A 13,616-nucleotide genomic window follows, 5' to 3' on the forward strand; every position below is an offset into this window, starting at 1 on the left:
TTCTTGGGTTTTTTTTTTTTTTTTTTTTGTTGTAGTACATGGAATTGAAGTTAACGTCGTGGAATGTAGGGGGGATCTCCTCACCCGCTAAACGCAAATTAATTGTAAAACTCCTAGCCAAATATAAGCCCGACATTTCTTTCCTCCAGGAAACCCACATAGTGGAACAGGAGGCTAAAAAAAACTTAAGATTAAATGGGTAGGGGAGGTGGTATCCACTAACGCTGGAGCTAGGAAATGTGGGGTAGTGTTTCTCATAAGAACCTAGACTATAGGATCACCCACATTGAAGTGGACCCAGAAGCCAGATTCATTATTTTGCATATCTATATAAATAGCATAAAATTTGTGTTTTGTAATATTTATGGCCCTAATAAATTTGATAGGAAATTTTGGGATAAGATTAGGGGGATACTGTTTCCATTGGCAAATGAAAACCTAGTAATTGGAGGTGATTTCAACATGACTTTACACCCGGAATTGGATAGGCTGGTAAGCAGAAATCTTTTAGAGAATAGGAGAAGCGCTAAACTCTTCCAACGTTTCTGCCAGAAGTTACAGGTTCATGACATATGGCGCAGGCTGAATCCAGATTTGCAGAACTTTACATGCGAATCCAGAGCCCATAGAACGTTTTCACGTATAGATTTATTTTTAGTTGCAGAGTCTCTACCAGCGGTTAAAATGGAAGCAGAGATTGGTGAGATCTTGGTGTCGGACCACGCTATCATCTCTTTAGGTATTTCGTTTCAGGATAGGAGGGATATTTCTTCCCCCAGATTTGTCTACCCGAGGTATCTTTATAATGATCCAAGATTTTTGTCCTGGTTATTAGTTAAGTGGAAGGAGTTCTGTGGGTTCAATTCGGGGCACCTGCATAAAATTGAGGTATTTTGGGAAACGGCCAAGGCTGTGTTAAGGGGGGATATTAAGGGGTATATGATCACGAGGAACAGGAAAGCGCGGTGCAGGGATATTCAGTTGTCTAATCAAGTTAGAAATGCCTTCGGCAAATACTGCAGGGATCGTTCAAAGGTTAATTGGGATGTTTATGTAGATAGCAGGAGAGAAAGAGATGCCTTCCTGCACCAAAAACACCAGCAAGAGGAGACAAAAATTACTATGCGGTTTAGGGGTCTTCACGGTAGCTCTGCTAAACACTTAGCCAGATTGGTTAAAGCCAGGAACAAGAAGAATTTTATCCCAGTAATACAGACAGAAAATGGCTGTACCTCGGATATTGATGAAATTTCCGGATCCTTTTTCCGATTCTATCAGCATTTATATTCGGAAGGGGAATATAGTTTGGATAATCAGTTGGAATTCTGGTCCTCTATTTCGGTTCCCAAAATCCAAAAGGAGGAATTAGAAGTGCTAAATGCACCAGTTACGGTGGAAGAAATAAGTAAAGCTATTGCACGTGCCAAACTTAATAAAGCGGCGGGTCCGGACGGATTCCCGTCTGAGTTTTATAAAAGTCTTGCTGATCAGGTTATACCCATTTTAGAGAGATTGTTTAATAATTATTACATATCAGACAACACTATTTCTTCTCTCTTCGCCGCGGCCAACATCTCCCTGATCCTAAAAAAAGGGAAAAATCCGGAGGATCCAGCCTCCTATAGGCCTATTTCTGTCCTCAATGCGGACTATAAAATCTTAGTGTCCATTATAGCCCAGAGATTAGTGTCATGTTTGGATAGGTTGATCCATGTCGATCAGGTGGGTTTCATGGCAAACCGTAGTTCCTCTAAAAACATAAGAAAACTAACAACCCTAGTCGACTATACATGGAATATAGAGCAACCGGATGAGAAGCCGGAATTTAAAGATCTAGCGGTCCTTACATTAGATGCGGTCAAAGCCTTTGACTGCATCTCCTGGAGACATCTTTTTGCGACTTTAACGAGATTTGGTTTTGGGGGTAGCTTTTTTAATTTTGTCGCCAAAATATATCAGAATCCGGTTTCTTATTTGCTAGTGAACGGCAGGACTTCCCCTGGCATTCGCTTGCAGAGAGGTACAAGGCAGGGATGTCCACTCTCGCCTCTCTTGTTTAACATTGTCCTAGAACCTCTGGCGATTAGATTGCGAGGGGTCCTGCCCGGAATTCCGCTAGGCGGGCAGAACCTGAAAATTCTCCTCTATGCTGACGATATTTTGCTATTTCTGAATAAAACATCAGTTACCATCCCGAGAGTTGTTGACACGATAAGGCTTTTTAGCACGTTTGCGGGTTATAAAATTAATATGGGGAAGAGCGACTTGATGTGGCTCGGGCGGCAGTACAGGGAGCGCCCTAATATTTTATTTCGTAATGTTAATGCCATTAAATATCTTGGGCTAGAAATTAATAGAAACCCGAAACAGTGGTATCAGGCCAATTTTAGGACACTTTTTCAGAAAATTCAGGATGACCTTAATCTCTGGGCGGCTTTTCCTTTATCACTATCAGCCTCGGCCAACTTAATCAAATCTATAATTTTCCCCAAAATTCTCTACTACTTGCAGAATTTACCTCTTATGATACTCAATAGGGATTTGAAGAATTTATCTTCTTGGTTTTCGAGGTTTCTTTGGAAATCGAAGAAACCTCGGATATCGATTAATAGGCTAACACAGAAATATATCGAGGCAGGCATAGCCCTGCCCAGTATTAAATTATACAATTGGGCAGCTCTGATTAAAATAGCATTGGATTGGATTGCGCAGTCCAACTTGGTTACTACATATGAGCTGGAATCGTACATGGTTAAACCATGGTCCCTAGTGGCGCTCTTGCATTGCCCGCTGAAGGCTCTTCCGACGAAAGTATCCTCCCTTAGTTCAGTTAGGAATGTAGTAGTGATATGGCATAAATTCTGTAAACTGGCCAAAATAGACCCCTCCTTTTCGGACTTTCTGCCTATTAGAGGGAATCCCCTTTTTCGACCAGGAATAGATCATAAATGTTTTCAGGTCTGGATGGCTGGAGGGCTTGAGTATGTGTATCAACTACTCGATAATGGTATGCAGATACTCCCGTGGGAGACCATTAGGGAGAAATTCTCTCTACCCAGTTCCAATCGATTCGCTTATTTTCAAATCCGTCATTTTCTTTCCGCTCAAAGTTGGTATGCGTCTAGAGGATGGGAGTGGCCCGAGATCAAGATCTGTATCAGAAAATTTATTGGAGGGGATGCATCAATCTCTCTTCTATATGATATTATGCTCTCCAAACAAGGTATAGGAGAGAAGGATAAATTGAGTCAATCCTGGCGATTCTATTTTCCAGCTCTAGAGTTTGAGTCAATATCCAAAAGTCTGGCAACAGTGGTCAGATTTCCAGTGGTAGAGAGTTGGAAAGAATCTCATTTAAAATTATTAAACAATTCATATTTTTCTCCGGCAATATTAACTAAATATTACCCGGGTAAATTATTTATATGTGAACACTGTTCGTATGTCCGGGCGGATATCTGTCATATGTTATGGACCTGCCCGAAAATTTTTCAACTCTGGCAGAAGGTACAATATTGGTATAACAGAGTATTCGAAAGTGCTATTTCCCTGACTTTTAAGGAGGTTGTGTTACTATTTATAGAGGAGGGAAATAGTCCTACGCAGCGGGTCGTAAATACTATTGTATTGACGGTGAGATATAATATTTTCAAAAAATGGATGTCTAAGTCTCCCCCTACTTTTCCTTCAGTATTGAGAGATATTCAAGCTCATATCATTTTCGAGTCTTTTCATTTGCAGCAGGTATCTGAAAAAAGAATAAAAGAATTTTTGGTAGGCTGGGCGCCAGTTATTAAAACCTATACTCCTAGGCTCCAGAAGCAGATCTTAATGCCATTTCTGTCCTCGGTGAGTTTTGCAGAGCTGGTTATATTGCAGGTATTTCCAGAGACTTGGCTCAGGAACGCTCGTGATATAGATTAAGTGGGGTTTTTTAGATACTTTACAAGATATCGTTTTATGGGGGGGGGGGGCTCTTCCGTTGGTTTTTCAAATTTTTTTTTTTATCTTATTTTTTTTTTTTTTTTTTTTCTTCCCTTTTTCTTTCTTTCCTTCTTTTTTTCTCTCTTTTTTTCTTAGTGCGTTTTTGTGTTATAGGCTTGGTTTGCTGTCTTAATTGTTGTTTATATGCCTATAAAATATTAGCCATTATGATGTTAGTTGATATGGAATTCTGGACTTCTAAAGTATAGGCTGAAAACTCTGTTTTACTCAATATTGTAAGTGCATTATTTACAGTTTATTTGAAATATTATTCCTTTTTTTTTAAAGATTGACTGTCCTGCGTGACAATAACCATGTTCGGAATGTGGTAATTTCCTTTCTGTTTTGAATGGCTAAGTTTAAATAAAAGATTTAAAAAAAAAAAAAAAAAAATACACAAATAAACGTTTTTTATATCACAGTCAATACAATCAGAACAGCTCTGCTGTGAATGATTACTTCCCTCAAAAAAGACTCTTGAGATCCCTGAACTCTGTAGAGATGAACCGGATCATGCAGGAAGAAAATGAACCTCTGACTGAGTTTTTCTGATGCATAGTGAAAGCACCAAAATGGCCCCTCCCCCACACACATAACAGTGAGAGGGATCAGTGAACTGCTCTAATTTAAATCAAAACTATTGCCAAGTGGAAAAAAAGTGCCCAAAACATTTTTTCACCCAGTACCTCAGAGAAAAAAACGTTTTTACATGCCAGCAAAAAAACGTTTTACCTCAATAATTAATTGTCATTTAAAACCTATTGCAAGTCCCTGCAAAATAGGTTAAGTCTATGTATACAGTTTAAAAGCCAGAGAAGTACCATTTCCCAGAAAACTGAAGTGTAAAATATACATACATGACAGCCTGATATCAGCTACATCTACTGCATTCAAGGCTGAGTTTACATTATAACGGTATGGCAGGATTTTCTCATCAATTCCATGTCAGAAAATAATAAACTGCTACATACCTCTTTGCAGATTAATCTGCCTGCTGTCCCCTGATCTGAAGTTTACCTCTCCTCAGATGGCCGAGAAACAGCAATATGATCTTAACTACTCCGGCTAAAATCATAGAAAAACTCAGGTAGATTCTTCTTCAAATTCTACCAGAGAAGGAATAACACACTCCGGTGCTATTATAAAATAACAAACTTTTGATTGAAGATATAAAAACTAAATATATCACCATAGTCCTCTCACACATCCTATCTAGTCGTTGGGTGCAAGAGAATGACTGGAGGTGACGTAGAGGGGAGGAGCTATATAGCAACTCTGCTGGGTGAATCCTCTTGCACTTCCTGTAGGGGAGCAGTTAATATCCCACAAGTAATGATGACCCGTGGACTGATCACACTTAACAGAAGAAACAAGGCTCAATTTCTGTTTAAATGGAGTGATGGCAAAAATGCTAAAAATGCTTTGGTCTTTTGGAGAAGTTTTAGTCTGAAATGCCAGGTCCTCAGGGCCGGTGCTAGGATTTTTGGCTACACAGGCAAAGACACATTTCCCCCCCCAAAAAAAAAAATATGACATACTGTCCTACTTAACAAAATCTTCTAGTAATGTGCAATAGATATTTCTGCATTACACAATGTGCCAAGTGGTGGCTCTGTTCAACATAACAGGTAACAAAATTTACCTACACACACACACAATTTTACACATGCATACACACACACACACAATTACACATACACACACAATTACACATACATATACATTTATATACACATACACACAATTACACATACATATTTACACATACAATTACACACACACACAATTACACATACATATACATTTATATACACATACATACACACACTTACACATACATATTTACACATACATATACACATACATACACACGCATGAGTGACAACCGCAAGACTGAGTATAGCAAGATACCTAAATATGCATTTATGAAACAAAATGTTGCTATTACATCATGTTATTTCACAGATCACAGGTCAGAAGGCTTATTCCCACCTCTTCTGTATTGAGTAAACTATTATAGCATAATGTTTAATGTCTGCCATCACCCATAGTTTTGCCATATTAATTTACAACATGCCACAACTGCCTAAAGCAAGTAGCATACTTCTGGTGTTATCAAGCAAATGGGGGTTGTTGCAGATTTCCAGTGCCGCATAAGTGTCATGTCACTCAGTTAACAGTCCTTCTTACTGAAATCACATCTTATATCCCCAAGTTGAGCTGAACTAGCAAACACTTCAGTTAACAGACACAGCCGAGCAACCTCTGCTTACCATGAGGGTCTTGTGTCAGTGTTCCCAGTTACATCGTGACCTCCCTCGGCATGAACAGCTACCCTTGCTTATTAATCATGTTTAACAGTTACAGAGCACAGTATCTCTCTGCACGGAGCTCAGGCTGCATTAAGCAGATACTCCCACAAATGGCACTAATGTTTAAAACCCAGCGCTCCCCATAAATCAGAAAAAATATATATTTAAAAAACGAAGCCTCTTTAAATGAAAGTCTTTGTTGAAGCATTTAAAAACAGCTGAGAACGTGCAACATGGAAAATAGCTCAGACAGAGTAAAAGTAAAATTGTACTTGACTGTCTGAGCTATTTTCAGTGGTGCAATTTGCTTAAATTAACACTTTTAAAGAACAGGCTTTGTTTTTTCTATAGTAACTAGCTGCTTTTTATCTATGTACAGGCTTTGCTTTACCTGTGACTGTCTGCTGCCTTCACAACTGAGGTACTACGCTGGCAATGGCAAATTCGTTCCAGCCAGGACAGCGCAGCTCCTGCATAGCTATTCCTCCTTTCCCTACAGAAGCCTGTGCGCACTGAACAGTTGCAGTCTGTGCGCGCGGGAAACATTTTCAGACAATGTATTTTTTTTAAAGGCAGCTACATATAGAACAATATTAAAACAGCACCCGAATTTCCCAAGTTGCCCAAAGGAAATTCAAGGTTGTCTGGGGGCAGAATGCAAGTGTAAAAAAAAAAAAAAAAAAAGTTGCTGCTGCTGCAGGTGGTCACCGGCATTTTGCGCCCCCATGCTTTGGCGACCTAAGGCGTTTGTCTAGCTGCCTTTATGAAAGCGTCGGCCCTGCAGGTCCTTAAGGGATTAAAGGGATAGTCTAGTCAAAATTATACTATCATGATTCAGAGAACACATGTAATTGTAAGCAACTTTCTAATATACTCTTGTTATCAATTTTTCTTCTTGCTCTTTGTATCTTTAAAAAAGCAAGAATGCAAGCTTAGGAGCCGTACCATCTTTGGTTTAGCACCTAGGTAGCCCTTGCTGATTGGTGTGTAAATGTAGCCACCAATCAGCAAGTGCTACCAAGGCAGCTCTTAAGCTTACATTCCTGCTTTTTCAAATAAAAATAGCATGAGAATGAAGAAAAATTAATAGGAGTAAATTAGAAAGTTGCTTAAAATTACATGTTTCATATCCCTTTTAATATTGAAAATGATAAGTGTAAAGTTTTAGTGTCTATAAAGCATTGGTATCAACCATTTTGTAACCGATTTCTTTTTCTGCTGAGGCCAACTACATAAATTAAACATTTTATATTACATATAATATATTTTATCTCAGTGAATAATGTCCCTTAAATAACAATTCAGCATACTAGACCATTTCAAATAGAGAAGCTAATTACCACTTACCAATAATGATAATGATGATTATAACGACTACTGCTATTAATATTGCCCACATCTAGAAGTAAAAAAGAAAGTTGTTAGTAAAAAACAAACAAATTAATTTCACTGTCCGAATTATAAATTATTTCTTTTAAAGAAATGGGTGGCTACTACTTACCCACTTTTAATTGGGTATAAAAATAAACAGTTCATATTTTTATTAGGAAAGTGTACAGACAGGATTAACAATCTACAAAGATACATTTTGCATTTAGAAAAGAAAGGCATATAGATTATGCTCACTCCTGTGGGGTTATTTATAAGTCAGCCCTGAATGGCTAAAATGCAAGTCTGTTAAAAGAACTGAAATAAGGGGGCAGTCTGTAGAGCAGAGCTTTCCAAACTTGTTATGTTGGTGACACACTTTTTAGACCTACATCATTTCGCGACACAGTAATTTAGTTGTACTAGCAAAAAGGAGGTTATACTAACTTGTTTTAAGAGATACGGACACATACATAAATTATATAATAATGAAATGTATTTACAAGTAACAGTATGTATGTGCAAGAATAAAAACAGTTTAATAACACCAATAGCTACTTACTATTTTAATGGGATGTATGAGGTTTATGGGATGAACACAGTTTCTGAATATTTAGTGGAATTAGATAAAGACACTCGCATTTCATCATCAAGCATTTTTAAGCTTCCACTTCCTATCCATATATCAAGAGCAGGAGCAGCAATGCACTACTGGGAGCTAGCTGCAAAAAAACCCACTGACTTCAGCTCAGCATTTAAGCTGCTGCCCTCAGAGCTCGGTGAGTACGATTAACTACTGCCCGCGCTGCAAACTCACTGCTGTCCCACTCACTGACTACACATGCAGTCACGAGCCAATTAAGGATACTACACGTGCAGTCACGAGCCAATTAAGGATACTACACATGCAGTCACGAGCCAATGTGCTGCCAAAGCCGCCAATGGAAATAGTTTCAGCTCCCACTAAGCTGCGCCAATAGGCTAAGATGATCTGTGTTCCCCTAGGTATTAATCACGTGTCAACCAAGTGATATGCGTAGCAGGCAGAAAGTCAGAAACCAAGAAACAAAATTTTTTAAAAATTTGTGCTGAAGCAGGGACACACCTACACACTGCTGCCGACACACTAGTGTGTCCCGACACACAGTTTGGAAAGCACTGCTGTAGAGGCTTAGAGAGGGAAAAAGTATATTAATATAACTGTTGGTTATGCAAAACTGGGGAATGGGTAATAAGGAAATTTATGCTTACCTGATAAATTTATTTCTTTTACGATACGATGAGTCCACGGATTTCATCCTTACTTATGGGATATCGCCTCCTGGTCAGCAGGAGGAGGCAAAGAGCACCACAGCAGAGCTGTATATATAGCTCCTCCCTTCCCTCCCACTCCAGTCATTCGACCGAAGTTAGGAAGAGAAAGGAAAAGCCAAGGTGCAGAGGTGACTGAAGTTTAACAAAAATAAAGACCTGTCTAGAAAAACAGTGTGGGCCGCGGACTCATCGTATCGTAAAATAAATAAATTTATCAGGTAGGCATAAATTTCCTTTTCTTTTACAAGATACGATGAGTCCACGGATTTCATCCTTACTTATGCGATACAATACCAAAGCTATAGGACACGGATGAAAGGGAGGGACAAGACAGGAAACCTAAACGGAAAGCACCACTGCTTGAAGAACCTTTCTCCCAAAAACAGCCTTGGACGAGGCAAAAGTATCAAATTTGTAAAATTTGGAAAAAGTGTGAAGAGACGACCAAGTTGCAGTCTTGCAAATCTGTTCAACAGAAGCATTTTTAAATGCCCATGAGGAAGCCACAGCCCTAGTGGAATGAGCTGTAATTCATTCAGGAGGCTGCTGTCCAGCAGTCTCATATGCCAGACGGATGATACTCTTCAGTCAAAAAGAAAGAGAGGTAGCCATAGCTTTCTGACCCCTACGTTTCCCTGAATAAACAACAAAGACGACGACTGACGAAAATCCTGCACGGACCACATCCAAATTATGTAACAGACACTCCTTCTTAGAAGAAGGATTAGGACACAAAGAAGGAACAACAATTTCCTGATTAATATTTTTATTAGAAACAACCTTAGGAAGGAACCCAGGTTTGGTACGTAACACCACCTTATCAGATGAAAAATAAGATAAGGAAAATCACATTGCAACGCCGAAAGCTCAGAAACTCTGCGAGCAGAAGAAATAGCAACCAAAAATAAAACTTTCCAAGATAATAACTTAATATCTATGGAATGCATAGGTTCAAACGGTTCTGCCTGCTCATGGATCTACCTCCCAGATGTCCACACCTAGGGATAGCAAAGCATAAATGTGACAGTAGTGAGACTACACCCACCTGCGAGTCACCTCCTCCATCGCCAAGGAACACCAGGTTCCTCCCGGATGGTTGAAATAAGCCATCAAAGAGAAGATGTCCGATTGAAAAAAGATAAACCGGACCAAACTCAGATGAGACCAGGCTATTGGGTATTGAATATAGCTCTCAACTGCATATAATTATTGGGAGGACAGACTCCGACTGAGTCCAGATCCTTGAGCTCCTAAAGGACCCCAAACTGCTCCCCAGCCAGAAGGTTGGCATCTGCAGGAACACTCGTCTCAGAAAGCAAATTGCCATGTAACAGATAGGCCTGAGCGAGCCACCAGGACAGAGGGACTCTCGTTGGATAGACTAGGACAATTCTGTGACAGAGGTCCAAGTGGTTCCTAATTCCAGGGAGAGAACTGTTTCCTAAGTCAAGGGGAAAAGGGAATAGCCCTGCGACAAATTATGGAGAATTACAGATACTTTATAGCACATACTACTGATTTCTCCATCACAGATAATGCCTAAAAAGGTATTGAACCCAGGGCTGATAGATACTGCTACAGAGGATTACCACTGGGCTACCAAGTAGACCCAAAGAAGGAAAGCAAATTTCAGTAACTAGAACAAAACAGAAACAGCTTGCGAGCACACATTCAAGGAGCAAGTAGCTGCAGCTGGTTTCAAACTGCAAACCTTCCACTTGCTAGGTAGCTAAGCTAACCATCAGGCTACTACATCTGGCTGCAGTTTGCTGTAATAACCATGATTACATGCTGTCAAAGAATTTTGACTAAAAATAGAAAGAAAGAAAAAAAGTAATATTGCCCAGCAATAAGAAATCAGCAGATCCCCATAGTGGAAATAAAGAATCTGAAATATACAGATTCTACTGTAGAAAAGGAGGAAGAAAACATTTCAATGCTTAAATCCCGACAAAACACATTTAGCATGAATAGTGGAAAAAAACATGACAAGCAGACATAATGCTTATAACCATATCCAGGATAAACTTGTTTTGTAAGAGGGATAGGGATAAAAAGCAAATGTTAACATCCCTAAAGGCACATTTAAAGAGTACAGAAGTAAAAGATAAGATAAGCAGGAATAGAGCTTATAACAATAATCACGTATATAACTCAACTGTAGACAGAGGGATAAATATTTAAATTCTAAAATCCCTTTAATATGTACAGTAGATGAAAAGCAAGATAAGCAGAATATACTGCATATAACCAGACAATATATGCTTAAAATATAAAGGATAGGGATAAAAAATGAAAATGTTAATCCCTAAAAACATACATAAATCAGTACTGTAGAAGAAAACATAATATAAGCAGACATAATGCTAATAACCATTTCAGAAAAATGATTCATCTACTGTAGGAGAGGGACAAAAACAAGAATGTTAATCCCTAAAACATACATTTAATATGCATAGTCGTAAAAGATAAGCAGACATAATGCTTATAACATATCAAGTAAATTCCTCTACTGTAGAAGGATAGGAGTAAAATTGAGAAAATTTTAATAATCCCAAAAATATATCTTTAATAAATATCTATAATATATTTTACGGTAGAAATAAAGGGATAAACTGAGGAAATGCTAATAATCCCAAAAACATACATTTGATATGCACAGCAGACACAAGATAAGATAAGCAGACAAAATGCTTATAACAAACTCCCATTTATTATCACTAAAGAAAAATAGAGATAAAGCATGAAAATGTTTGATAACGCCACTAGGCTTAAAGTTATTACTGACCAGACTGCACATATATTTATTTCTGTCATGATTATGCAGATACTAGTCAGATCTGCATGAGCCCAGAATTGTTGTCAACAGAATAAAAAGATATTACAGCTCTTATATAGCACAAATAAATATCTAAAAGCTGTGAGCCTTTGCTGCTGATCAGAAAAGCAAATAAACATAACATCTATTTATTCAAATAAGGGTTAAAAACAAAACTCCTGAGTAGTCATTTTCCCAATGACAGGAATGTAAACATTTTTCCTTGCTAGCAAAGCCATAAGGAAGAAATCTCCCTACAAGAGAGCATGCCGAGTTGGAGAAAAATGCAGCCCTCCTAAACCTTAATTGATAACATAAGGATCAAATAGAGCTAAGAGTCCCATACATGAATAAAACATTGCCGTTGAGAACACAGCCACAATGAACATCACCCCTTTTAGAAAAGGATTGCCAAGTCCAAGCGACCGATAATGGATTCTGCTGCTCCCCTGACTCTTGAGTGGGCGGACAACGCATCCCAAACAACCCTCAGTGATAAAATATTTTCACCTAAGGAGCCCGTGTTAACTCAGAGACCTAAGAGGCGAGAAAGGGGAATGCTGCGAGGAGGGTGGACAAATAGCGCTAAAAAGCTTACACATAAATGCACATCTCACTGCCGACATTTTCCCAGTTAACTTTTATCATGAGGGTAAGCGAATGGTGCCAAAGTCTCAACATAAAGCGTGTCACGTAGCCGCCATGTAGCAAGCGACAACGGACAGACAAATCCCCATGCAAATTGGATAATTGTTAAAGTGCTACAAAGAGAGTATTTGAATAGCACGAAAATCTTACTTAAATGCGCAACTTTCTGTGCAGAAAAGTGAACAAACCATTAAACACGCCAAGAGAACAGCGGCTTCTCAGAACCCTTCAACATTTAAGGGATAGAAAAAAATGCTGAGCCCCACATTAGGTCTATCGGTGTATACGGAGTATAAGCAGCCATCACAGCCCTTATAATAACCCCAATAGCACAGTGTTGTAGATATAAAGTACACTTAAATCCCATCCTGGGATATACAAGAATACACAGACTCCCTATACGTCAAATAAGGGATGGGAAGGCGGAATAAAAAACCCTTACCTGAGAGGGATTATTAACTGCCAGCCTACTTGAGTATTAGCGTACAGTTGTCTCTGATTAATTCCAGTAAGGAGAGATATAACCGCCGCCCCTGAGAGGGAGTACCTAAGCACACCATGTTAAAAACTTCACAAGAAGTCATTTGTGGCCACTAAGTCACCTCCCCTCATTGCCCACCTGCACTAGAGGGTACCCAGCAAAAGGAACAAGAAAAAGTCCCTCACCCGTAATGCCTCAATTAGACCACAAGCCATGGGAGCAGGGATACAGGGACTCACAGTTAGAAGTCTATTTTTTTCACTACCTCCAGGTCTGACAGATTCTAATGACATCTGACAAGGATCTGAAGAGAAATAAAAGCAGATTAACCAACCCTGACCGACCTCTAACAGCTAAAACCCACCATAACTCTTACTAATGAGGATTACATGGACAAAGCATTGCCCCAATCCTTGCTTGCAGGGAAACTACCCATTAAAGGATTAATTTTCTTCAGACACCATCTTTGCACACCCTATTGATGTACAAAGGCAAATAATGACTGGAGGTTATGGGGAGTGGGAGGGATACTTAAAGCTTTTGCTGGGGTGTTCTTTGCCTCCTCCTGGTGGCCAGGAGTTGAATTCCCACTAGTAATTAGAATAGCTTTGTGAACTCTCCATGCCACTGGAAAGAAATAAACAATTTCTATATCTTGGCCCATATACCTGGGTAATACTTAACAGTGAGA

At 39.0% G+C, this 13,616-nt stretch overlaps 1 protein-coding gene across 1 annotated transcript in view; it reads right to left on the bottom strand.

Annotated features, from left to right (window-relative positions):
* VAMP3 (vesicle associated membrane protein 3) overlaps positions 1-13,616 on the bottom strand; it is an 80,684-nt gene that overhangs the window by 15,959 nt on the left and 51,109 nt on the right. Inside the window, exon 4 of the mRNA XM_053690378.1 lies at positions 7,644-7,695. Coding sequence (XP_053546353.1) covers positions 7,644-7,695 — 52 coding nt within the window. The remainder of the gene's footprint in view (positions 1-7,643; positions 7,696-13,616) is intronic.

The sequence above is a fragment of the Bombina bombina genome, chromosome 8 (genome assembly GCF_027579735.1).
Source record: "Bombina bombina isolate aBomBom1 chromosome 8, aBomBom1.pri, whole genome shotgun sequence".
NCBI classification, from domain to species: domain Eukaryota; kingdom Metazoa; phylum Chordata; class Amphibia; order Anura; family Bombinatoridae; genus Bombina; species Bombina bombina.